Genomic DNA, 24,524 nt, shown 5'->3' with positions numbered 1-24,524 from the left:
ATTTAAATAACATTTAAAATGTTATTTTCATTTAGACTTAGGAAATCTTTTAATTTCTCATTAATAATGGACCCCATAATTAATTGTATTAATGGTCCCCTTTCAATGATGCCTTGACCCTCAATTATTAAGTTATATATAACCTTTTAGTAAATAATTATTATTTAGGCCCATTAAACATTAATATCTCCCAAAATACTTTTTGCTATGTCGTCTGAAATGGGAGCCTACCCTGCTATTCCACATGTGACCATATGCTCCTGCTAAAAATAGTAAGTATAGAAAAAGAAGTCCAAATAATGCCAAACGAAAGCCAAACCGAAGCATACTGGATCCAAGATGAAAATGCCAACTGAAGAAGACCCTCTGTCCACACTCATTAGCCTATGAGGGTTAGAATGATAGGCTAATCATCCAAAAATCCATGTCTACTAAAAAGGGGATATTACAGTCTATACCCTCAAGGTTTATGGGTCGCTAATCCCCACCCTCACTTGGGAATCATCCTATTGATTGGATTTAGACTACCCCTCTTTGGAAACATCTCATTTCCCAACTTCTTAAATACTGAAGAAGTAACAGAAAAACATTCTTCTTTCTGATATTAACTTAAGAATTCTATCTTATTTATATTCTAATATTAATTATTTGTATACATATATTTATATTTATGTTTATTTATACATGTATATACATATTCTAATATTTATTTGTCTAATCAACGATCTCTCTCTCTCTCTCTCTCTCTCTCTCTCTCTCTCTCTCTCTCTCTCTCTCTCTATATATATATATATATATATATATAATTCTTAACTGGTAGTATACGTACCAGTTTTGCTATCCATATAGACTCTTTTCTCTCCCCCAAACCTTTGTATCCTCCTATTCCTTGTATGAAGCTATACTTATATGTATTTCCCAATCCAAGTAGTCGTGTCTCTTTTAGAGACAAGTCTTAAAACATGCCTCTACTTTATCTTAATATCGTGCCTCTTAGTAATCATTAGCTTAGCATTAGTTTAGAAATCGATCTACTTAGGATAATTAGATTACTAGATTAATAATGAAATAAATAAATATATATCATTGTTAGTATTATTATATCAATTTTATACGGGTGACATGGCATTGCAATATTTGTTTATTATTTATGTAATAGAATATTAATTTAAATATTTCGAGAATATTATTGTTGATAAATAAATATTAAATTTAATTAAATAATAATATTTAATAATTTCAAATAATCATTCGTTGATAAATATTATATTAATTGATAATAATAATTGTTTCATTTATGCTATATATAATGATCAAGGAGGGGACATGACACACCTAGCCTCATTTGGTATCTTGATTTCATTTTGGCATTTGATTGTGGCATCCAAAGACAAAAAACCCCTTGGTTTGATTGGGGTTTGACAAAATGAAAACCCTCTTGGATTTCACATTTGAGATCAAAGAAGAAAAGCCTTGTTTCCCATTTTAGTTAATTGAAATTCCAATTGGGGATCATAAATGACCTGATTCATTGAGGATTTGAAGGCATTTTTTAAGTTTGCATGTTGCTGCTACGATGATGTTATAATGATTTCTTGAAGATGTCATCCTCTAGAAAGTTATATGTTGCTGCTAAAGTGTTGCTCATCATATTTGAGAGTTTCTACGTCGATTTTCAAGACTTTGAAGAGTTATGGTGCATCAAAAAGTGTTGCATCTGAATTGTTCATGGCATTACCAGTCAGCCCTAGCTGAACACTATCTTTGGAGGAGTAAAACTAGTAAATCCCAGCCCTAAGATCAATTATATAGTCGTCGGTTTACATCAATCCCAGCCACCAACAATTATCCTTAATGTTACATCAATCATATAAGATTTTGTTTCAATCATCAAAAGGTTATATCAGTCATATATGGTGTTACAACCAAGCTTGCAAAATTCACCAAATACTCAAAAAACTCGCAAGTACTCATGAGCCAATTTGCCAAGTGACTTACTCACCCAATAACTCACCAACAAGTTCTTGTAAAACTCACAGTGATTTTTGCTTGAAAAACTCGTCCAAATTCATATAATTTAGTTTTTCTTGCTTTAGTTAAAAAAACATGATTTTCATTGGTGATGAAGTTTTCAAAAGCCTTAATTTGGGCTTGGTGGTGGGGGCTGTTGGGGGCATTGCACACAAACCCCCACAAGGGGCGCTACCACTTGACCTCACCTCAACCCCATTGGGATCTCCACTCCCAAATCCTCATTAGGGGAGAGGGGTCAATAGTTGTACAAGGTCCAATAGTCGTTATAGCAATTGCACTTATAATATCCAATCTTAACACAAATTTATACTATATATTATAAATAAATAGTCCACATGTAAATTAAAAAATAACCAAATGTTGGTCAAAATAGACCTATACTTGAACACATAAGAACCTGTAATTGTTATATAAAAAGTACATATATACATTCATTAACAAATAATAAAAATAATTTTTTGTTTAAAATAAAATATCATAACTATCCACTATAAGTGTGTCATTTATAAAATAAGATGCTCATTTAATAAAATAAGATACTTATTTAAACAAGTATTGTTGTCATAGTGAAAAAATAGTATTCCTATGTGTACAACTATTTGGGTAGCAATGTACATTCATTGGAGTATTTCATATTAATAATTTGTCTTATCACAAATATAATAGGTGAGTACAAAAAATACCTTGTATTTTTCCATTAAATGAGAAGGATTTTCAACAAGTTTTAATGTTCGACTATTGGTCCATTTGTGTTCGATATAAGTTGTATTTTATATAATAATGTGTTTTTTCTATAACAACAAAAAAAATTTGTGTTCAACTATTGATCCATTTATGTTGGATTTACAAATTAGAAATAACAAAGATTTAAGGTTACTAATACGTATTTGGTCCATCTATGTTGCATATAAGTTATATTTTAAATAATAATATGAAATTTTACTAACAACAAATGATATTTTTTTATTCAACAACTAGAGATTTTTAGATTAAGTTTTGGTCAAATCTTTAAAAAGTCATTTTTTGGACACTTCACACTAGACGTGTTATTTTGACGACTTCCATGATGAGTCACACCTTCAAACCTTAGTTGTAGATAGTTAAGTGTCCATATTACATTTAAAAAAAAACGGAGGTCTTACAATATTCCATGTGACGGCTACATGCTGACGAAGTTAGCCCTAACGACTACTGGTCCCTCTCCCCTAGTTATTAGATCTATCAAACAAGAAATTTGACTACAATGAGGGGGTGAAGAGGAATTGGGATATAACTCTGGCGTGTGCTTATTTAGAATTTATTATTACACAACTTGCCAAAAATCTCTTTAAATGGGGCAACTTCTACATATGACATGTCTAGTGGAAGTGGCACTGTAACTCGTTTAGAGGTTGAACTTTTTTTTTGGTCTATGATATGCATTAAACTCTAATTTTGATTTATATATGATGGAAATTAGTAATATGTTCAACAAATCTAGTAATATGTAGTCTTTTGAAGAATATTTTTCAATTTTATTTATTTTAAATGTTCAATGAAATTGACAAGTTATTGCTGAGTTTTTCCTCGAGTTTTTGCTGGGTCTCGAGTTTTTAAATTTTTTGGATCTACCAAGTTATTGCCAAGTCCAAGTTTTTTAACTATGGTTCTAACATTTTGGACAATCACATCAATCATATATAGTATTTGTACAATCATCAAAAAATTATACTAGTCATATAAAGTGTTGTTCTATAATATTCCCTTTTTTGATCCATTCCAACATCCTTGGAAACTTCTTGGAGAGTGCTAGCTTTATTGCAAAGGTATTCTGAAACTAGCAAAGAGTTCCTAGAGCCAAGATGAGTATAATGGCAGTTTCTATGTGCAGATCCAACATTCTAGAAGCACTCCACACTTCTTGGATAAATCCATCTTGGGAGAGTACCAACGTTCATACAAACTAATATCTTATGCATTCAAGGTATTGGTGGTGCGGTCAAAATTCATATTTTGGGCTGTTTTAATATTTTTCGTAACTTTAGTGGTTGTGCAATCTTTCAGTAGTTGTTTACTCATGGCAAAGCAAAGCTTGGATTGGTTTCACTAAGTCAGCAACCATTTCTTGCATTTTTAGGATTTTAGATTAGATTCTCTAAACCCTAGTCCCTTTTGTCTTTTATTTTCCAAGTTAGTTAAGAATTCCAAGTTCCAGCAAAGCGTAAGTCCCTTTGTGTTATCAACAAATCACTTATTTTAACTGAATCTATCCGACATAAATTTGCATTGTACACATTGTAAATCTAGGGGTTGCCTTATTTCATCACATTATTTAGCATTTGAGGTTTGCTTGTTCAAGAGAGGATAGACTACTTGGTATTTTATTCTGCGTTCGAGGTGCCATAACAAACACATCAACAGTATGTAAGTGACAAGTGGATTTTTATTATAGGAATGAACTAAAAAAGGTTGGCTATGTCCTTGACGACAGAAATAAGCCCAATATTTAGCAAGAAAAAATATAGTTTTTCCTCTGACAGTGTAGGTAACCTTTGTACATAACTTGCTTTGGATCAAACCATGAGTCCAAACAAGGATAAATATGTTGACAAACACTGTCTAACTATCTGTCCATTGAACAGGTGTTGAAGCACAATAAATTCTAAGATAATAGATATATTAGATACCATACAGGAAAGTTTCATTCAGCATCTAAGATTAAAGAGCATAAGATAAGAGAAACAAACAGCTGTTCTGGTAAGTTCATGAAGAAGAAAGAAGAAGAAGAAAATGCATTAAGTTCTAAACAACTATGCACATGCACCGAAATTGAGCAAATTGAAAAAAAGATCCTCAGCTAAAATTAAATAAAGCTAAATGAATTTTATTATCAAAAACAAAAGCTTAAGTCTCATAAAAAATGCCATACATGCTACTGATTTCCTCTCCAGGCCTGTGTTATAAAGACAAATATATACTTTTAATTGTCTGTCAAAATATTTGAAAGGTAATAAACAATTACATGCTTATTAATAATATGAAGTTTGTAATTGTTATTGACTAAAAATAAATATCCAACAACTTATCAATCAGTAATTCATCACCTGCTAATGGATTCACTCCAGCTTGCTTATACAAGCGAGCCGTCTCAAGTTGTATCCTTTCCTGTACAACAATAAGTTAATAACATTGGACAAATCCCAACCAGCACTAAAATCGAATATGAAACAAAATTAAACCTCTAAATAAATGATCAAATAAGAACAATGCAAATAAATTTTAATTAAATAATTTTTTGTTTACCCTCATCTTCACCTTCAACTCAAAAACAATTCGTGACGAGGCAAATAGCAAATGAATCAAGTATAAATAAATAGAGAGATGGATATCAAGCCATAGATTTATTTTTAATGAGAGAATCTAACATTCTAAGAGATATTTTACAAGGGATCATTAATAAAAGACATGCACATCTAGCCGAACAGAAAGTATTAAGGTGCCGCAATAACTTAACACAACTGAAATGTAATTCTTTCAGCTTTCATCCAACAGCTCTCACCCCAACAACATGCACAACAATAAAATTAAAAGTAGCTCTAAAGCACATAAAGTAACTTTCTTATATGTGTAAGAATTTGGACATTATCTATAGAGACAATTTGTTACCAATAGGTTATGAAGTAAATTATCTGAAATGCCATGAACTATTTCAGAACCTGCTACTATTAAATCATTAAGAAAAAGGATATGGATTATACTGCAAAGCTGGTGAATCTCAGCAAGAGAGTTTACACTCCATTTTCCTTGTTATAAACTCAATCTCTATTACTGGTGCATTAGTTGCTAAATGTTGTGGCCACAATGCACCCTACTTTGTAAACTAGGTACCACCCTTTTTTATAAAATGAAATATTTTAAATTTCTTCGGATGTTGGGTATTTGGTGTTTTGAATGTACAACTGTGAAAATTCCACATTGCGAACCATGGCTTGAATAGTATGTTCCTCCAAATGTGACCCATGCTAATATTAGATGTCACATTGTGCATGGTCTTCCTTTTAGTCCTAGAATACACGATCAACTAAATGGATTTGTTTGTGTTCTTAGAGATGCTAACCAGAACTACCAAACATTATATAAATATTCTAGCCACTGATTAGTCGTTATTTTCTTGTGATGTTTTGCTGACTGGTTGACTTTTGATAACTGAATATTTTATTCAATAAAGAAGTGTAGAAAAAATTGGCTAGCCATATATTTTCTTTATCTAACACTGTAATTATCAGGGGAAAAAGACATTTTTATTCACTTCATTGCTTTATGTTTTATTTGAAGGTGCATTTGCCCTCACAAGAATAATGGATAAGCGTATGAGTCATCTCCTTGAAACTTCAACCAATTCTTCATATTCTTGAGCAGATTTCTATGGCAACTATTGTTAGTCAACTTGGCTCTTGTTTCCAGGCATTCCTGGTCCCTTTCAATGAGGATATTTCTTGAAGAGATGAGGACACCATGAATTTTTGTGCATATTTATAATTTTGGAGATGATGATATGCCATCAAAGATTTAAACCAGCATAAGGAGCAAAGCATGGAACCATAGTAGAATTGCACTTGAAAAACATGTGATTGACCCCAAGTAATCATGACCTGCCATATTTGCCATGCCATTTCTAGACATTTTCACAAGTTTTTAAAAAGTGGTTTTGACTATCTCTTTTGGCTCATTTTTACACTTACACAAAAATATAGAGCAAAGAAAGAATTAATATTTTTGGTTTGAAATTTTGAATAGATCTCTTTTAGAAGTTAAATTTTAAACCACAATAAGGAATTTCTTTTAATTTATACAATAATGAAAGCAAGTAAAAAAGATAGCATTTCCCCCTACAAAAAGTTGGTCATATTTCATGACATAACAGCCTAATGTTTTAACACCAAATGTAGGCTTTTTATATGAACTCTCTTAGGTGAGATAAAATCAATTTTTTTAAAGTCCCATACAAATTTTAATAATCAATAATTTTATAATTTATAACATTTGATTTTATCTATGTGCCCTATATTATTTTTTTATTAAGGGTAAAAGTGGATCTTAATAAAGATTAACTCCTGGCCTAAACTGAAACCTGTAGCCTTGCTTAAAGCAAGTGAATACAAGGAAAAACATTTAGATGAAGAGCTGAAATGTATGGTCCCAAACCAAAATATGTGAACCCAAAGCATGTGGCATGAGGATCCTAATTGAAACGTGCATATCTTAATGAAAACATACAGAGGATTAAACATAGGGCTAGACCTAAATGAGGCGTGTGAGATTGAAATCAGACCTAGGCCTGAAGGCGACATACATTTTACACTTAAATTTGTGATTCATTCAGTGAATATTTCTTTGATTCATAATTTTTAATTCAAATTAATTTTCTTTTGCAGGTCTGATTGCAAGTGGATACAAAGGGAAGCATAAAGAGGTAAAGCAAGAATTCAAGTGCAAGAGGACTTCATCAAACAAGCACAAGATACTTATGCAAGGTTAACATTAAGGTCTTCATCATGGTGAAAGGGATGCTCTCCGTCAACATCAACAACATGAAAAAGTTTCAATGAGGAGAGAGACTTCATATTATGGAGAAGCTTTGCAATGACAACATCATGACAAGAAGGAATTCAATATAAATGCTCATTAGCATGTGTAAAGCAAAGAATTTAGTGAAAGAACTCAGCAATGCAAGTGCAAAGATCAACATGTTCAAGTTGATGAGGAAGGAAGATAGTGCAATTCAAAGCTACAACTACAACGACCTTGGATTTCCTTTAGAAATTCAAAGGTCAAGATCAACTATATCCAAGGTATAAGAAGGATGATGATGAAATATGAAAGAAAGAAAGATCAAGGCAAGCAAGATAATCAAGAGGAAACAATTTTAGAGCTATTCAAAGTTAGAAAGTTCACTTGACCATGCTTAGATGATACAATTTGGCAATATGTCCCATTACCTTCATCATGTTGAGCAAGTTGTATAATGTTGAGTATCAAAAGATATTGCTCAACCTCAAGCACTTTGTGATGATGTAGCTAATGTGGCATCCTATTCATCACCAACCAATCCAGTTCCTCTGAATCAGTATGTCTAAGTTCATCGAGCCTGATTCATTCAAGAGTGGAGAAGGTGACACATGGCACTGTCATGTCCCATCCTTGATTGTTGTATATAACCTAAATGAAGCAATTATTATTTATTAATTAATATAATATTTATCAATGAATGATTATTTGAGATTATTAAATATTTATTTTTTAGTTAGTATTTATATATAAATAATAATATTCTTGAAATATTCAAATTAATATTATACATAAATTATAAACAAATATTACAATTTGTCATGCCCCCGTATCAATTGGTATGGTGATGTTTTGGTAGTTGATTATTTATTTAATATATCTAAAAATAATAATAATTACTGATTGGTTAAGTCAATCAGTAATCGCCCAAAACATTGCCTAAACAGAACCATATATTATTGCCAATAATCCATATAAGGGACAGCAATCACTAATCATCAAACCCACCCTTAAGGCAGCGACTAGTGGATATGAAAGGGTGCGATCTCCTAAATTCTAAGTGTCCCGTGATTACTTGTGTTGTAATATCATTCAGAATATTATAACATAATCATTCTGTTGAGGAATATCGACTCATGGTAATCAAGTTCCAAAGGTAACGATTTGTTTGAAGAAAGTGGTGCTTGCAAAGACTAAAGAAAGAAGCAGCTGTAAACACAACAATAATACTATGATTTTTAAGGCTACAATCACAAAAATAAATAACATGAAAGAATGTGTGTTTAAATGCAAAATAGACAATCTAACTTGAAAAGACGTGATTTGTCTATATTGACTAAAGCCAATAAAAAGATACAACCTTTCCATGAAAGGTTATGTGTAACGTATATAAAGAGATTAAAATCATTTTTTAGGGGGATGAAAGATAGTGATGAATTTAGGGAAATAGAGAATATTTAGCAGCCATCGATCAGATCAGATCAGAATTGTTATTAAGTTACAGGCAGTAACATCCTTGTTTTGGGTGGTATGCATGATATGAGTACTTAATATATGAAGCCCGATAATATTCTTATGCAGAATTTTAATAATTATATAAATATTAATAATATAATAATAATTATAATTATTATAATAATTTCTGGAAACTGCTCCTCAGTAATATATAATAAACCATATAATAGGTAATTAGTAAATAGGTAACTAATAAATATATAAAAGATTTATAATATAATATAATTCAAATATTTGTTTATTTATAGGTTCAAATCAGAATAGGGATTATATATATAAAAATGATGTGATATCAATAAGATTATATACATACACATACACTCATTCTCTCTCTCACACACACACAAACACACACATATATAGGAATTTGAATGAACAAATAAGTCTGAGACTATAAATCAGATTAAATTATCAATTCAATATCAGGAAGAAGATTATGATAACACTAATTTGATTCATGTTAAGATAGATTTGTCTCTTACTCAAGTTAGTTTTGAGTCAAATGCATAGAAATAGATTAATTATGGTTAAAACAGGCCTAAACCTATTAGGGGACATTACAAGTGGTATTAGAGCATGTTCCTGCCAACCTAAGGAGAATTGGAAGATATGCCCAACACCACGCCAAAGGTATCCTACGATGTTGTGAATACCAATACAAATAAATCTGTAGTAATTACATTAATTCTGAAGAACAGTAATCAATTCATTCTGAAATATATGACCATTTGAATAAATCCACTAATAATTACTGTACACTGAAAATATAAAACACTCTAACTGACAAATAATAATGAACTGGAAAATCTGCAGTAAATTAATGAATAACACACATTTGATAATAATGGATCAATGTGTACTGGAATCTAGTTAACATCCAGATTGACAAGTAATGATAGTAGAACTACATGACTAATGAATGGTAACGGATAATTAATAATAATTTGAGTACATACAGTAAATTAAAGTGCTGATAAAGAATTCAAAATGCTGATTACAGTCAGAGGGAGAACCATCTCCAAGACACCCTCACTGTGTTTCCTGAGGGAGAATCGTCACTAAGACACCCTCATGGTCTTTCTTGAGGGAGAACCATCTCTAAGACAGCCTCACTATGTTTCCTGAGGGAGAACTGTCACTAAGACACCCGCATGATCTTTCTTGAGGGAGAATGGTCTCTAAGACACCCTCACTGTGTTTCTTGAGGGAGAACCGTCACTAAGACACCCTCATGGTCTTTCTTAAGGGAGAACCGTCACTAAGACACCCTCACTGTATGCCTTGACCTGGGAGAACCATATGATAAGACACCCTATCAAAGCAAATGGAGTTCTTTTAATTATAGATCAGAACCTTTTATTTCCATAACTAACCAAATTCTATTATAGTAATTCTTTACTTGCAATTCTTTCAATCATAGTTAGTTTCTTTTCTTTCCTCTTTCATTTATCCTTCATGACTAGTAATCATTTATATGTTGTAATTACAAATCTATTTTCTAACCCGTATTGCACGTTATTTATTTCAGAAAGATAAGAACATTCTCTCTCTCTAAACCTTCTTGGTAGTTAAGAAAGTGTGATATTTGTATATATGCTTTATGTGTATTCTTATATATGATTAAGTCGTAAGTGTTTTCATGTGTACCCTCTACTTTATGTTTTACGTGTGTACTTATTGCCTTAAGTGTATACTCCATGCTTTAAGTGTATTCATGTGCCTCATGTATATTTTTCTCAAGTATATACTCACAGCTTGCATATATCTACATGTTTGCTATATACCTCATGTATCTTCAACCTGATTGCTCCATTATATACATGTATGTCTTGTATAAATGATTATGAGATTGTGTAATGATGTCATGTTTTTGGCATGATTACATCTTGCCCCTTCCTAATGTATGCTTTGTGTGCTCTTTGCTTATATGCTACATGAATTTGTGTGATTGTCCCATGTTTGATAAATTTTTCAGTATGTATGCCTTGTGTCTTTATGTGTGCCTCATAACTGGTGTGTCTTAAGCATGTTCACTCCATGAGCACCTTTCTTATATATGCTTTGTACCCTAAATATATATGTGTATTGCTTCAGGCCTTACATGTCCTATGTGCATACTTCATGCCTCGATGTATTGGTATATTACTTTGTGCTTTACATGAATGCTCCCTCTACACTCCAATGCCTTATGCATACTACTTCATGTTTACATGCATTCGATTTCATACTTTGTGTATACTTCATATTTTTCATGCACTACATGTCTGATATGTATTTAAGTGTATTGCTTCATGATTACTTGTCTTCCATGTATTTATTGCTTCACACCAGACGTGTACACTTCATGCTTTGTGTGCATCTATATGTCTGCATGCCTTATGAATTGTAATGTCCCCTTCTCAGTAGGAGGTAATCAATGGTCCATTAGCCTATTCTGGAAACCCGTAGGCTGACTGGAATGAGGAATTAGGGTTTCCTATTTTCTAGAAGGATTCTTCACAATTTTCAAGGATGTTCTGGTTGGAGTTTGGCAGAAAGAACTGAGGATTCCTTCTGAGTTTTTCGAGAGCTTCATGATGGTTTAACATGCATTTTGTTCTGGAGTGATTTTCGAACTTACTATTTTTAGTAAGTTGGTAGCAACTGACTGGATTTTGAGGTTTTTCTAGGTTTTCCGAGCTCTCTCACAACGTTCGACAAGCATGTCTTTCGAAGATGTTTTCATGACTAACTATTTTTAGTAAGTATCAATTCAGGGAGAGCTATTTGTGGCAGTCTTGAGTAGAGTTCCAATCCAGTCCAGAATTAGTATTTTCTATGCTCCAGTTCATATGGTTGATTTGGCAATGATCAGTGGGCGATTTATAATTGATTAATTAAATATTATCACTTTATTCTAAAGTTTAATATTTCATTATTTCACTGATTATTTTGGAGGAATGACTTAGGAAAGAGAATATTATATTATTTATCCTAAGACACATTTCTATTTCCCGAAGTTGATGGCATAAAAAATGAATGTGTTTTATGCCTTGTAAATGTTAACATTATAACATGGCGATTTCTTTTGGAAAAATAGGCCTAAGGGAGATTGGAAGTGGACGCCATACTTGGAGGGGGGATATGAAATCAAATGCAAATGAATGAAAGGAAATTTGGGCGCCATTTCATGTGAATTTGAGATTCAAAAATCTATATATACAAGGGATGGGCTCCTCATTCAACTATCTTGAAAAATCATATCATTTTGCTGCCGGAATGGTGAGTGAACTTGAGCTTAGGAGTTGTGGCTCCCTAGTTTTGCCAGTTTCGTACATGAGACATAGTACCTAGCTGAGTGGTGGAATATTGGTGAAGTTTTCAGTGTGCATTTTCAGTTTATCAGTGTGTGGTGTGGTTTTCCTATGTTGCTGGTTTTGGTGTGGCTGAAGCAAAGATTGGCTCATATCTCCCTGCCTGTGCAATCGATCATTCTTGGTATTAGCCCCATTGAAAGCATATTTGGAGGGCGATTATTCTTCTACCTTGGCGCTTCTTTTGGTGTGCATGCTGATTTTTCGCAGCAAATTGTACTTCCTTGCTGGTCATACTTTTCCTAGAGCTTTCTTGGGTTGCGTGCAAGTCTTGGTGGTGTTCACGGTGCAGGTTTGAGGTTTTGGTTGCATCGCCTCAGTCTTAGCTTTCATTTGCTTCTATTTTTGTGTCATTCCGTGAATTTTTAGGCGAGTTATGAGCATAATAGTTTATTTGGTAGTGGTTGTTTTCTGCGTGTTATGCGAACAACAGATTGTATTTTCAGTTTAGTGATCAGTGGTGTGTTATTTCTTTATGGGTGTGTTTGAGTTTGCTAATTGTGTTAAGCTTGGAGGAATTCATCAATATTGGGCAGTATAATCTCTCTTTTCTATACATTGTATCTGTTTATTGTAAAAGGCTGGATAGTAGTACTAACAACCATTTCTGGATTGTAAAGAAAACCCCGGCTGAAAAGTGGAAGAGGCTGGCTTGCCGCATACATTTGCCTCTGTAATACTGTCCTCCCGCTGCACAAGGGGTAGAGTGATTGTATTTTTTATTCATGTCCTCGCGCTACATAAGTGGTAGAGTTGATTTGTAATTTCTTTGTGTTGTCCTCCGGCTGCATAAGCGGTTGAGTTGAGTTTGTTTAGTAATAAGTCCTCCCGCTGAAATATCACGGTAGAGTGATTTGTGCTTGAGTGTGTTTTTGTTTACTTGGCTGGTTTACCACCAAGTTTCCTTGTTTTACCCATTAGAAAGTGGAAGGGGCTGGCTTGTCGCCCATTATTGTAATAAGCATTTTTCAAAAGTTTGCATCTAATGATCCCCTACCACCATATGCTCTCACCCTCCCAACTTGGGCTCTCGGCAATCAAAAGGTGTAGGGTTCCTTTTAGTTGGTGTTGGTGTACATTCTGATTTTTGGCAGCAAATCGTACTTCCTTGCTGGCCGTACTTTTCTTGGAGCTTTCTTGGGTTGTGTGCAAGTTGTTGGTGGTGTTCGCAGTGCAGGTTTGAAGTTCTGATTGCATCACCTCAATCTTAGCTTTCATTTGCTTCTATTTTTGTGTCATTCCGTGAAGTTTTAGGCGAGTTATGAGCATAATAGTGAATTTGGTAGTGGTTGTTTTCTACGTGTTATGCGAACAACAGATTGTATTTTCAGTTTAGTGATCAGTGGTGTGTTATTTCTTTATGGGTGTGTTTGAGTTTGCTAATTGTGTTAAGCTTGGAGGAATTCATTAGTATTGGACAGTATAATCTCTCTTTTCTATGCATTGTATCTGTTTATTGTAAGGCAAGATAGTAGTACTAACAGCCATTTCTGGATTGTAAAGCAAACCCCCGCTGAAAAGTGGAAGAGGCTAGCTTGCCGCCTACATTTGTCTCTGTAATATTGTCCTCACGCTGCACAAGCAATAGAGTGATTGTAATTTTTATTCATGTCCTCCCGCTGCATAAGTGGTAGAGTTGATTTGTAATTTCTTTGTGGTGTCCTCGCGCTGCATAAGCGGTTGAGTTGAGTTTATTTAGTAATAAGTCCTCCCGTTGAAATATCGCGGTACAGTGATTTGTGCTTGAGTGTGTTTTTGTTTACTTGGCTGGTTTACTGCCAAGTTTCCTTGTTTTACCCACTAGAAAGTGGAAGGGGCTAGCTTGCCACCCATTATTGTAATAAGCTTTTTTAGAAGATTGCATCTAACAATCCCCTGCCATCGTATGCTCTCACCCTCCCAGCTTGGGCTCTCAGTGATCAAAAGGTGTAGGGTTCCTTTCAGCTGATTTAGATTTCATTAATCTAACCCTAACAGGTGTTGGTGTGCTTGTAAATCTGTTAAAATCAAACAAAAAAAATTGTTGGGTATATTACATGAATGATTCATGCCTTAAGTGTATTCTTGTGGATGATTCACATATATTTCCATATATGATTCATATGTGTGCTTATGTATGTATTTCGTGCTTTCTATGCTCTATAACTTAAGTGAATTCATGTGTGAACTTCATGTTATTTAACTTAAATGAATTCAAATGTATACTCCATACTTTATGTATTGCATGTGTTTCACATGTATGTTGCATTCCTTAATTATATTTACTTATATTACACATATGCTTCACACCTTGTGTATAGTCATGTGTATACTCCATATTTTATGTAGATGCTTCTTGCCTTATATGCTTTGGATTTACACCTTATGTGTATTCGTTTGTATGACTCATGACTTATGTATTCATGTGTATGCTTGATGTATTGGGTTTGTACATAGAGTGTTTACTCTGTGTGTGTTTCATATACATGCTTTGCACCTCCATGTGTCGTGTACACTTCATATCTTGCGTGTATTTGTGAATATTGCTACAAGTATTACTTTTGTGTATGCTTCAAGACTTCCATGTATACTTCAATACTTGCATATGTTTAAATGACTTCGTGCGTATTACTTCATGTCATCCATGTCTTACATACTCTTAATGTCTCATGCTTCATGTGTACTAAATGTATTCAGGCTTCATGCCTCATTACCTTACATGTATTGTGTGTATACTTCATGTATGCTTCGTGAAAGATACCTGATGGATCCCCTTGCTGATCTGCTGTAATTTTTAAAATAATAAACTATATTTTCCTGTGATTTTGCTGATGGTCTTACAGAATAGAGAGAAGTTGCAGAATGTTTGGTTTCTTTTGTATTTTTTTTAATATCTAAGCAAGTAATGAATAAAGAACAGCAAATAAGGAAGGAAGCTGAAACAAGAACATTCAATTAAATCAGAATTGATACAAATCGTACCAGGCAGATTTCTGATTTATAATATCCAAATTATTCCCTACGCACTGGGGATGTGCTTACATTCAATAATGGCGCCAATTGAAGGGTAGATGATGAACACCAGCTATGGCTGAATGAAAGTCTTCACCACTTACAGCGTAAAGTGTACCTGCTGTAATGGTGGCATCAAGCTGAAACAATCGCGCCCCAGCTGGGAAATTCAACCACCCTGCTGAAACCCTCACCAAGCAATCTGAATCTCCACAAGGAATAGCGCATACACTCTGACCAATAATGCCAATGCCAAAAGAATCCACTGCCAATCAATAGCTGAGGGCTACGTCCCAGCCAATACCAATCATGGGGTTTGCGTCCCAGATTGAAGAATTGCTCTACCAGAGCAATAACGCACCAAACAAGTTTTCAATATGTAAAAGATAATGAGAAATTAGGTTTCCTTCTCCTTATATCTCTTTCCTTCCAAATCGAACCCTAAAGATATATGACAAGTGCGCTTTAATATAAAGTCATATTTCCCAATATTGGGCGCCCAAATATAGAAAAAACACCACTTTTTCAATATAAAATAACTCCAAGCGCCAAAAGGACCCTGGCAAGTGAAAATCACTTAGAAAAGTTCAAGACCTTTCCAACGAGCTATAACACATGGGCATACGAATCCAGATGAAGCCAAAAACCCCTTATTACTCTGAAATGGCTATAGACATAGCCTTACTTAAAATATTAAAACGCTAACTTAGGAAATATTTAAATATATTAAAAATATAACCCAAATAGCTACAAAAAGCTCGAAACACACCAAAAGCCTGAAACTGAACCTGTCACCTGTCTGTGACTGATGTCGGAAATCATGGATCAACTGGCAGTCTCATCCCTAAAATCTAGGGATGCTCCTAGAAACTAGGAAACACACCCAAATCTCCTGAAATTGAAACCATCTGAAAGGTCATGAATAACCTCACGACTGGCAACTGTCACGACCTCCTAAAATTTAGGGATATCCCCTAAAATCTAGGAACTGCTCCAAACTGGCTTAAAACTGCCTGTAAAGCCAAAATCCAATCACTATATGCACTGAATGAGTCCCAATCAACCTCTGCTAGCCTACGAGACTCCAATGATAGGCCAACTCCTCCGTCTTTGATGTCCACTCTAGAAAGGGGACACGACACTTCATGTCTATATATGGGAAGGGCGGACTGTCATGTCCCCTCCTTGATTGTTATATATAACCTAAATGAAGCAATTATTATTTATTTAATAATATAATATTTATCAACAAATAATATTTGAAATTATTAAAAATTTATTTTTTAGTTAGTATTTATATATAAATAATAATATTCTTGAAATATTCAAATTAATATTATATTACATAAATTATAAACAAATATTACAATTTGTCATGCCCCCGTATCAATTGATATGGTGATGTTTTGGTAGTTGATTATTTATTTAATATATCTAAAAATAATAATAATTACTGATTGGTTAAGTCAATCAGTAATCACCCTAAACATTGCCTAAACAGAACCATATATTATTGTCAATAATCCATATAAGGGACAGCAATTACTAATCATCAAACCCACCCTTAAGGCAGCGACTAGTGGATATGAAAGGGTGTGATCTCCTAAATTCTAAGGGTGTGATCTCCTAAATTCTAAGTGCCGCGTGATTACTTGTCTTGCAATATCATTCAGAATATTATAACATAATCATTCTATTGAGGAATATCAACTCATGGTAATCAAGATCCAAAGGTAACGATTTGTTTGAAGAAAGCAGTGCTTGCAAAGACTAATGAAAGAAGCAGCTGTAAACACAACAATAATACTATGATTTTTAAGGCTACAATCACAAAAATAAATAACGTGAAAGAATGTGTGTTTAAATGCAAAATAGACGATCTAACTTGAAAAGACGTGATTTTTCTATATCAACTAAAGCCAATAAAAAGATACAACCTTTACATGAAAGGTTATGTCGTATATAAAGAGATTAAAATCATTTTTAAGGGGATGAAAGATAGTGATGGATTTAGAGAAATGGAAAATATTTAGCAGCCATCGATCAGATCAGATCAGAATTGTTATTAAGTTACAGGCAGTAAAATCCTTGTTCTGGGTGGTATGCATGATATGAGTACTTAATTATAGAATTTCCCATGCTTTCCGTGAGGCAAACAAAGCAGCTGATTATTTAGCTAATGTTGGTGTTTCAATGGAAAAAGGTACCAAGAAAATCTCTACTGATGACTGGCAGAATGAGCTAAAACAGATTGCAAAGGACAATTTTGCTAAATACGTCTGCAAAGTCAAGTCAGGGATCGGATAAGAACGCAGGAATGGTACCTGGGCCATCATGGAGTCTTTTTAAACAATGGGTAATTTGACAGTCCAGGGTACAGACATAACCAATGCGGATCCCGAGCTCTCTGAAGTTGTGCATTGGAAGATGGAGTATGTGGGTCGTCCAAGGGATCTTCGATTTAGCTAGAGGTAGGCCATGCTTTCGTGGAAGGACAAACTGGGTACTTTTGTTTTATCAAGTGCTATGGCAGAGTTCCTATGGTTATCCTGCCGATTACCAAAGGTATGACCTACGACCTGACATGTTCCCAGTATAGTAAATATTTGAGAATCATACTTTCTCGGGCGAAGCTAGTTTGGAAGTCGGGCCTGTTCTGGCCTCTAGACTTCTCTAGAAAGATCGCAACTCTATATAAGGAATGGCTCAGAAGGCAGCTTTATGCTTGGAAGTGTCAATCTGGTTCGATGGTGCATCATTTTGGTCTCAGCTGCTTGTGTAGAGAGGAATCGATCCAGGCTCAATGCAATCGGTTATTTCAATCAAACGATGTGGCTTGGAACGCTGTTTGGAAGGTGGCTAATGGTATCTTGGGTGGCGATCGACATTGGTGTGATAGGTTTGTGTATGAGGCCGTTATTTGCCCTATGATTGATATATTTGACTCAAAGGAAGTGAGCATACAAAAGATCAATGGCTTTGTCTGCCCGTCTGACGGACAAGCCTTGGCAAATGCCATCCTGGATTTGGATTATGATTGTTGGGTAAGCACCCTCGGCATTTACTTCAACTACACCAACTACATCTCTGAATCGGAGGAGTCAAATAGTGAAGATGAGGAAACTACCAAAAAAAGGGCAGCATAGTAGAGGAGAAAGAACTTCATTCAGGAGGCATGGGAGGTGTTTTGGGTGGGGGTCAGGAATGGGAACCTGGATCCCTTCCACAGGCTGCTCAATTCTGATGATAATTGGCTCTCGGCATCTGCCGCTGTCAAAATAATGGAGATTAGAGAGAACATGGCTGTGATACTCCAACACATTGGAAATTAGGCATCATGTATAAGGCACTGTCTTAATGTCTGTTTTAGCGTAGTTTGGTTAGTTTTACAATTATGAATTCTAGATGTATGAGAAATGTACAGGAGTTATCCCCCTTGGATAACACTTATCTATAAAAAAAATAATAATATAATAATTTCTGAAAACTGCTCCTCAGTAATATATAATAAACCATATAATAGGTAATTAATAAATAGGTAACTGATAAATATATAAAAGATTTATTATATAATATAATTCATTTATTTGTTTATTTATAGGTTCAAATCAGAATAGGAATTATATATATAATGATGATGTAATATCAATAAGATTATATACATACACATATATATAGAAATAGTAATTTGAATGAACAAATAAGTCTGACACTATAAATCAGATTGAATTATCAATTCAATATCAGGAAGAAGATTATGATAACACTAATTTGATTAACGTTAAGATAGATTTGTCTCCTACTCAAGTTAGTTTTAAGTCAAAATGCATAGAAATAGATTAATTATGGTTAAAACAGGCTTAAACCTATTAGGGGACATTATAGGCACTTCATCAGATACTATTTTATCTACCTACCCTCAATTCTCATTGGTTCACATTCAAAGTTGGACATGATTCCCAAAATAATGTAATTTTCTCATTGGGTGGAGTGGAGTTTGTTGTAACAAACCCTAATTAGGGTTTTATTATGTAATCTTGGCCATTGATTTAAGAAACAATCTAGGCCATTGAATTGTACTGAGAGCACTATAAAAGGCTCAAATCTCTCATTGTAAAGGTTAATAGTTAGTAAGGAGATGGCAAATAGCTAGAGTAGGGTAGGAGAAAAGGAAATTGTTTCCAAGACTTTGTTGTAAGAAGCATATTATTTTCAATGAAGATATGGTGAATGTCAAGTGTTAATTCAACAATTTGCATGGTCTCTACTTCTCATTTGTTTTAATGTTGATTAGATGGATGGATGTTATTGTGGATGATTAATGGTGAAATTTGCATGTTCATACTACTTGCATTTTGCTGATTGCTAAATACTTTGCATGGTCAACTAAACTCTTTACATAAGAATAACTTCAATTGCCACACCCATTGATATGCATCGCATTGATGGTGTCTATGTTGTTGATGGTGATTTGAACATCATTTGCTTACCTTAGAAGATCACACTAGCTTTGTGGCGTTGTTCTTTGCATGGCAAAGCAGAGTCTAGTAGAGTTTCACTAAGTCATTCATAGTCTCTTACATTCTATGAATAGATTAGTCTCTCTAAACCCTTTCTCCTTTTATCCTTTAATTTGAGTTCAAGTTAGGAGAAAAGCATCACAATATTGCAATATCAAATGATCATGTTTCAGTCACATTGAAAGAGTTCTAATAAGAGCTTAAGTATAAACGTAATTTCCCCTTGTGACTACAACAATATCACATCTATACACTAAGTCTATCCACATATAAAGTCAAGACCTGACTATCGGAACCTTGGAGTCATCTCGTTTGATCACATAGTTTAGCATCTAAGAGGTCTTTGTTCAAGAGAGAATGGAATACTTGGTATTTTATTTTGTGTTGCATAGTGTCATAAAAAACACATCAACGGGACCTACATCCTCATCAACCACCATGGAAGATCCAATGTGAGATCTGTTAATGTCCATAGGAGAATGACTTGGACTAGGTGGGTCTGGCAGGGCAATTTTGTGGAACAACAAAGAATGTCTTCTAGAAACTCTCTAGATATGCATGCTCTGCAATGGTCTAGAAATGGAGAGGATGCAGATAATGCATATCTATTAAGATCTCATGGAATATGTGAGAGAGAGTAGTCGATGATCTGCAGTGAATAAACAGCAGATACACTATATCTATGTTCAAGGACCTAACTTCCAGACTTGGAGACTTTTATAAAATAATAATCTGCAACTTATACGGTGTTTTTCAAACCACGTTACCTGATTCTTTGAAATACTGGGTTTCTTGGATTACAGTGTCTCCATTTTTTTAACAGACATCTTTCTTCTTTTGCCATTTAAATTCCAGCAAAACTTAATCTTTTTTGTTGTCAAAAACAATCAAATTGCCCCCTTTGACAACCACCAAGATTGTAAATAATAACATAAAACAACAATAAAATAGATACACATCTTCAAAGATCTCATGGGACAGTATACATCCATAAATTTTCCTTCCTTAAATTTCAAGTTACACTACTTTTGTCTGCCCAAACAACTATTCACCATCTTCCTAAATAGAATTTACAAATTTTCTAAATTTAATTTCCTGACAATAAATACTGTCATAGATAGAAGTTTTTTTCTTTATCCTACATTCATATTTTTATCTCTCTAAAATTAGCATATTTTGAAGGAAGCAACTTCAAAAAAATTCACTAGTCTTATATAGAATGCCCTTCCATCATACCTATAGTTGTTCTTTAGAGATAAGAATATTTTCATCTAAGGCATTTCTACAGTCTAGAAATATATACAAAATATAGCACTGGCATCAGATTCAAAACAAACTCAGCTTCCCCTATATAGCTCCACTAATAATACCAAACAAGCTACAGAAAGATACAATGAGTCAGAAGTCTATTTACAACAAACCTGATCACCTTCATATCGCTCCCGAATGGCCTTTATTTTAGGTTGAAGGTTCTGCATTGCCAGTGTTGACTCCACCTATATCGTTGAATTTGGAATGAGACTCATTAGTTTGGAACTTTGGAGCACACAAAAATAAATCCTCTTTATCACTTGTAAAATATGCACATAAATAAAAAATGTATCAGAATAACTTGAAAAAAAATAGACGCAAGCAGAACACAAGTTTACACAACACTTTCAAGTTCATATCACCTTTGAAAAACATTTAGCCATGAAATAGCAACCAATGATGATTATATTTCATAATTTGTTGATCTAAATTCCACCTTAGTTTTATTTTTTGTTCTGTGTTCATCACCCAAAGATGATTATGTTTCATAATTTTTTACAAACAAATATTACAATGTTGCTTTGTATTTCCCACAAGAAACTAGAGCTACAATTCAAAATCATAGGATCCCCCATGGCATTACCATTAAAAGGAAATCCTGAAGCAATCATAATTATAGTAAATATTGAAAGAAAAAAAAAAGAAACAAACTATAGGCTGAAATGAAGTTTGGGAATAATTCACGAGAAAAGATAGTTAAAATAACATACACGACTGGAGTACCATAGGTAAATGCCTTATAAAACTGCCCAACATACACAAACAGAATTGAGATAGAGGGATGCTAATGAGTTGCCCCATCCCTCAACCCTTAAAAATCCAATGGTTTCAGCTCCCACATTATTAAGATTTGAAATGAATGAAACAAGCCTCTGCACAGATAGTGCTGGATGAACAGGACATAACCAAGGCAAAACATGGTTCCATATCAGAATCACTTCAGTAGAAGAAAATATGGGATCTAGTGAATATTGAACAGATCACAACCAGAAAGTAAAGATTCATCTAAACAAAGAAGTGAATTAATCAACTTAAGTTCCCTTTCTTGGTCCAAGAACATTTATAGAGACGATCCATCTGCACTTGCTTTGGACTGCTCACCCCCTGGTCCTGCAAGTTTGAGGACTGACTTGAAGAGTCACATAAGCATGATCTAAATATATGTATTTTACATAAGCTTTCATATTTTGCAAATTATAAGATTTTGTGAATGTTGTATTGACAGAAACTATATCTTATTTCATATTTATGGTTCACTGTAAATATAAGGATGTTCCAATACCTAAAGCTAGAGGCTAGCAAGCCAATAACTTGCAAACAAAAAGGAAAGTTATAAAAGTACGCTGTGAGAAGAATTTGGATAGAAAATAATGGAAGCAAATTGAGCAGAGGATGACTACATACTTAAAGCCAAACTAAATACTGCTTAGAAATGAATTGTTCATGTAAAACTGAATTCCTTTTTGTATACCAAGCAGTTAATGACTCCTGTTTAATTTATCGCTGTAAAAATGAAAATAAAGCTAAAGCATGCCAATATTTCTAGGAAATATCAGTAGCCTCAATATAGTTAGAGTTAGAAGTTTTCCCATAGATAAAATATTAACTATTTAAGCTTAATAGACTAGGGTCACTGCTCAATTAGTAGATTATTTCCTCAGAAGTTTAAAACGTGTGGCATAAAACACACCAACATTAAAAACGATTTAAAAATGAGCAATTTTTTCAATTAAAGAATTTGTTAGGGCCCTGATTAACTAGTGATGGAAATTTACTTTGACATTTTGTTGAGCTACTTTTTGCCCTTTTGATTCATCTTGTTATTGTATTAATAAACTCAGATTTAGAAAAATATGTGGTGTGTCTATTTGTCTAAGGTCAATCATTTTCATCAAATAAAATAATTCTATTTTTAATCACATTGATACAAAAAGATTCTCCAAAGTACAACTCCAGAATACGCCAAGCCCTTTCTAATAACCTTTATGTAAGCATTTTAATTTGTTTGTTGACAAACAACACAAAACAAAACAGCATTGTGGTAGCGCCATTCTTCAAATTGTAAGCAAAAGCTCCCTGTAATCTAATTAAACGTAAAAAGTCCTAGACAAAAACTCTAAACAAAATTTACAAGTATGCACACTATACAAGATTTCCATGGGGGGTTTGGATAAATGTAAATTACTAATTGGCAATGTTTTGCCCTGGATACAAACATTGAACTGTTGATAGTCAAGCATTGCAGAAAGATTTTCAGTTATCAAGGAGGATAAACAATAAAACTCAACTTCCTATTGGTTAAACAAAAGTCCAGTACTCAGTTACAACAAGATTTGAAAGGAGAACAGACAAATGTTTGTTTTTAATTTTTCTATTGCCAGACAACACAAAACAGAATAGCACAAATAATAGAACCATTCTGCAAATTACAAGCTCCCTAAGATCTAATTAAACCTAAACCTAAAGCTATTGATAGAATTTACAAGTATACACATTATGCGAGATTTCAATGGGTTCAAATTTAAATTTCTAAGTAAGTATTTTTTTGCCCCAAATGTATGCATTGGAGTCTTAGACTACTAATAGTCAAGCCCTATTGTGAGATTTTCAAATTTAGAGGGTAAAATCATGAAGAATAAAACTCAACTTCCCACTGGATAAAACAAAGACCCATATACGACTATAAATATAAATTTTAAGGAAAAACGGAGAAAAATGTTGATTACTCACTCAATTAGAGATCAGTAAATCCACAACAACAGGAAAGAATCAAATAGATGAACATCAGAAAATTTCAAAAAATAAATTGCTAAATGCTATACATAATTATTATTTTAAATTGGGAGCATCAATGCAAATCTTGACAAAATTACTCAGTTCAATTTAACTAATCGAATTACAAATACAAGATCAATATCCTCAACAGAAGCTTCTGCAGCATAGGCTTAACATTAACTCACATTCACTCACTACATAAAGACACCATAACTTGGATTTGAAATTTCAAAAGAAAATTCTACAATATAAGTCCATCCTCAACTCTCATTACAAATCATGTGCTATAAACATGAAAGATCCCAAGCCAAGATTTTCTAAATATTTTCTGATTTCTATGATTGCTGGTTGCTTACTGTTTGGTGGTTTATGATAGATTTTTTTTTTGGTTTCAGTTTGGTTTTGATACCAATAGTTGTATGGAGGTTTGATCATGCAAGAATGCCAATCTAATGATAATTTTCAACTTAAAACACTG

General features: G+C 33.6%; 1 protein-coding gene across 1 annotated transcript in view; it reads right to left on the bottom strand.

The window, feature by feature from the left end:
* Positions 1–24,524, bottom strand: part of LOC131077287 (inner membrane protein PPF-1, chloroplastic) — a 222,106-nt gene that overhangs the window by 82,783 nt on the left and 114,799 nt on the right. The window contains exons 3-4 of the mRNA XM_058014751.2: positions 21,382–21,456; positions 5,118–5,178 (exon numbers count right to left, since the gene is read on the bottom strand). Coding sequence (XP_057870734.2) covers positions 5,118–5,178; positions 21,382–21,456 — 136 coding nt within the window. The remainder of the gene's footprint in view (positions 1–5,117; positions 5,179–21,381; positions 21,457–24,524) is intronic.

The sequence above is a fragment of the Cryptomeria japonica genome, chromosome 8, assembly GCF_030272615.1.
Source record: "Cryptomeria japonica chromosome 8, Sugi_1.0, whole genome shotgun sequence".
Lineage (NCBI taxonomy): Eukaryota > Viridiplantae > Streptophyta > Pinopsida > Cupressales > Cupressaceae > Cryptomeria > Cryptomeria japonica.
This window is presented reverse-complemented; position numbering and strand designations above follow the sequence as displayed.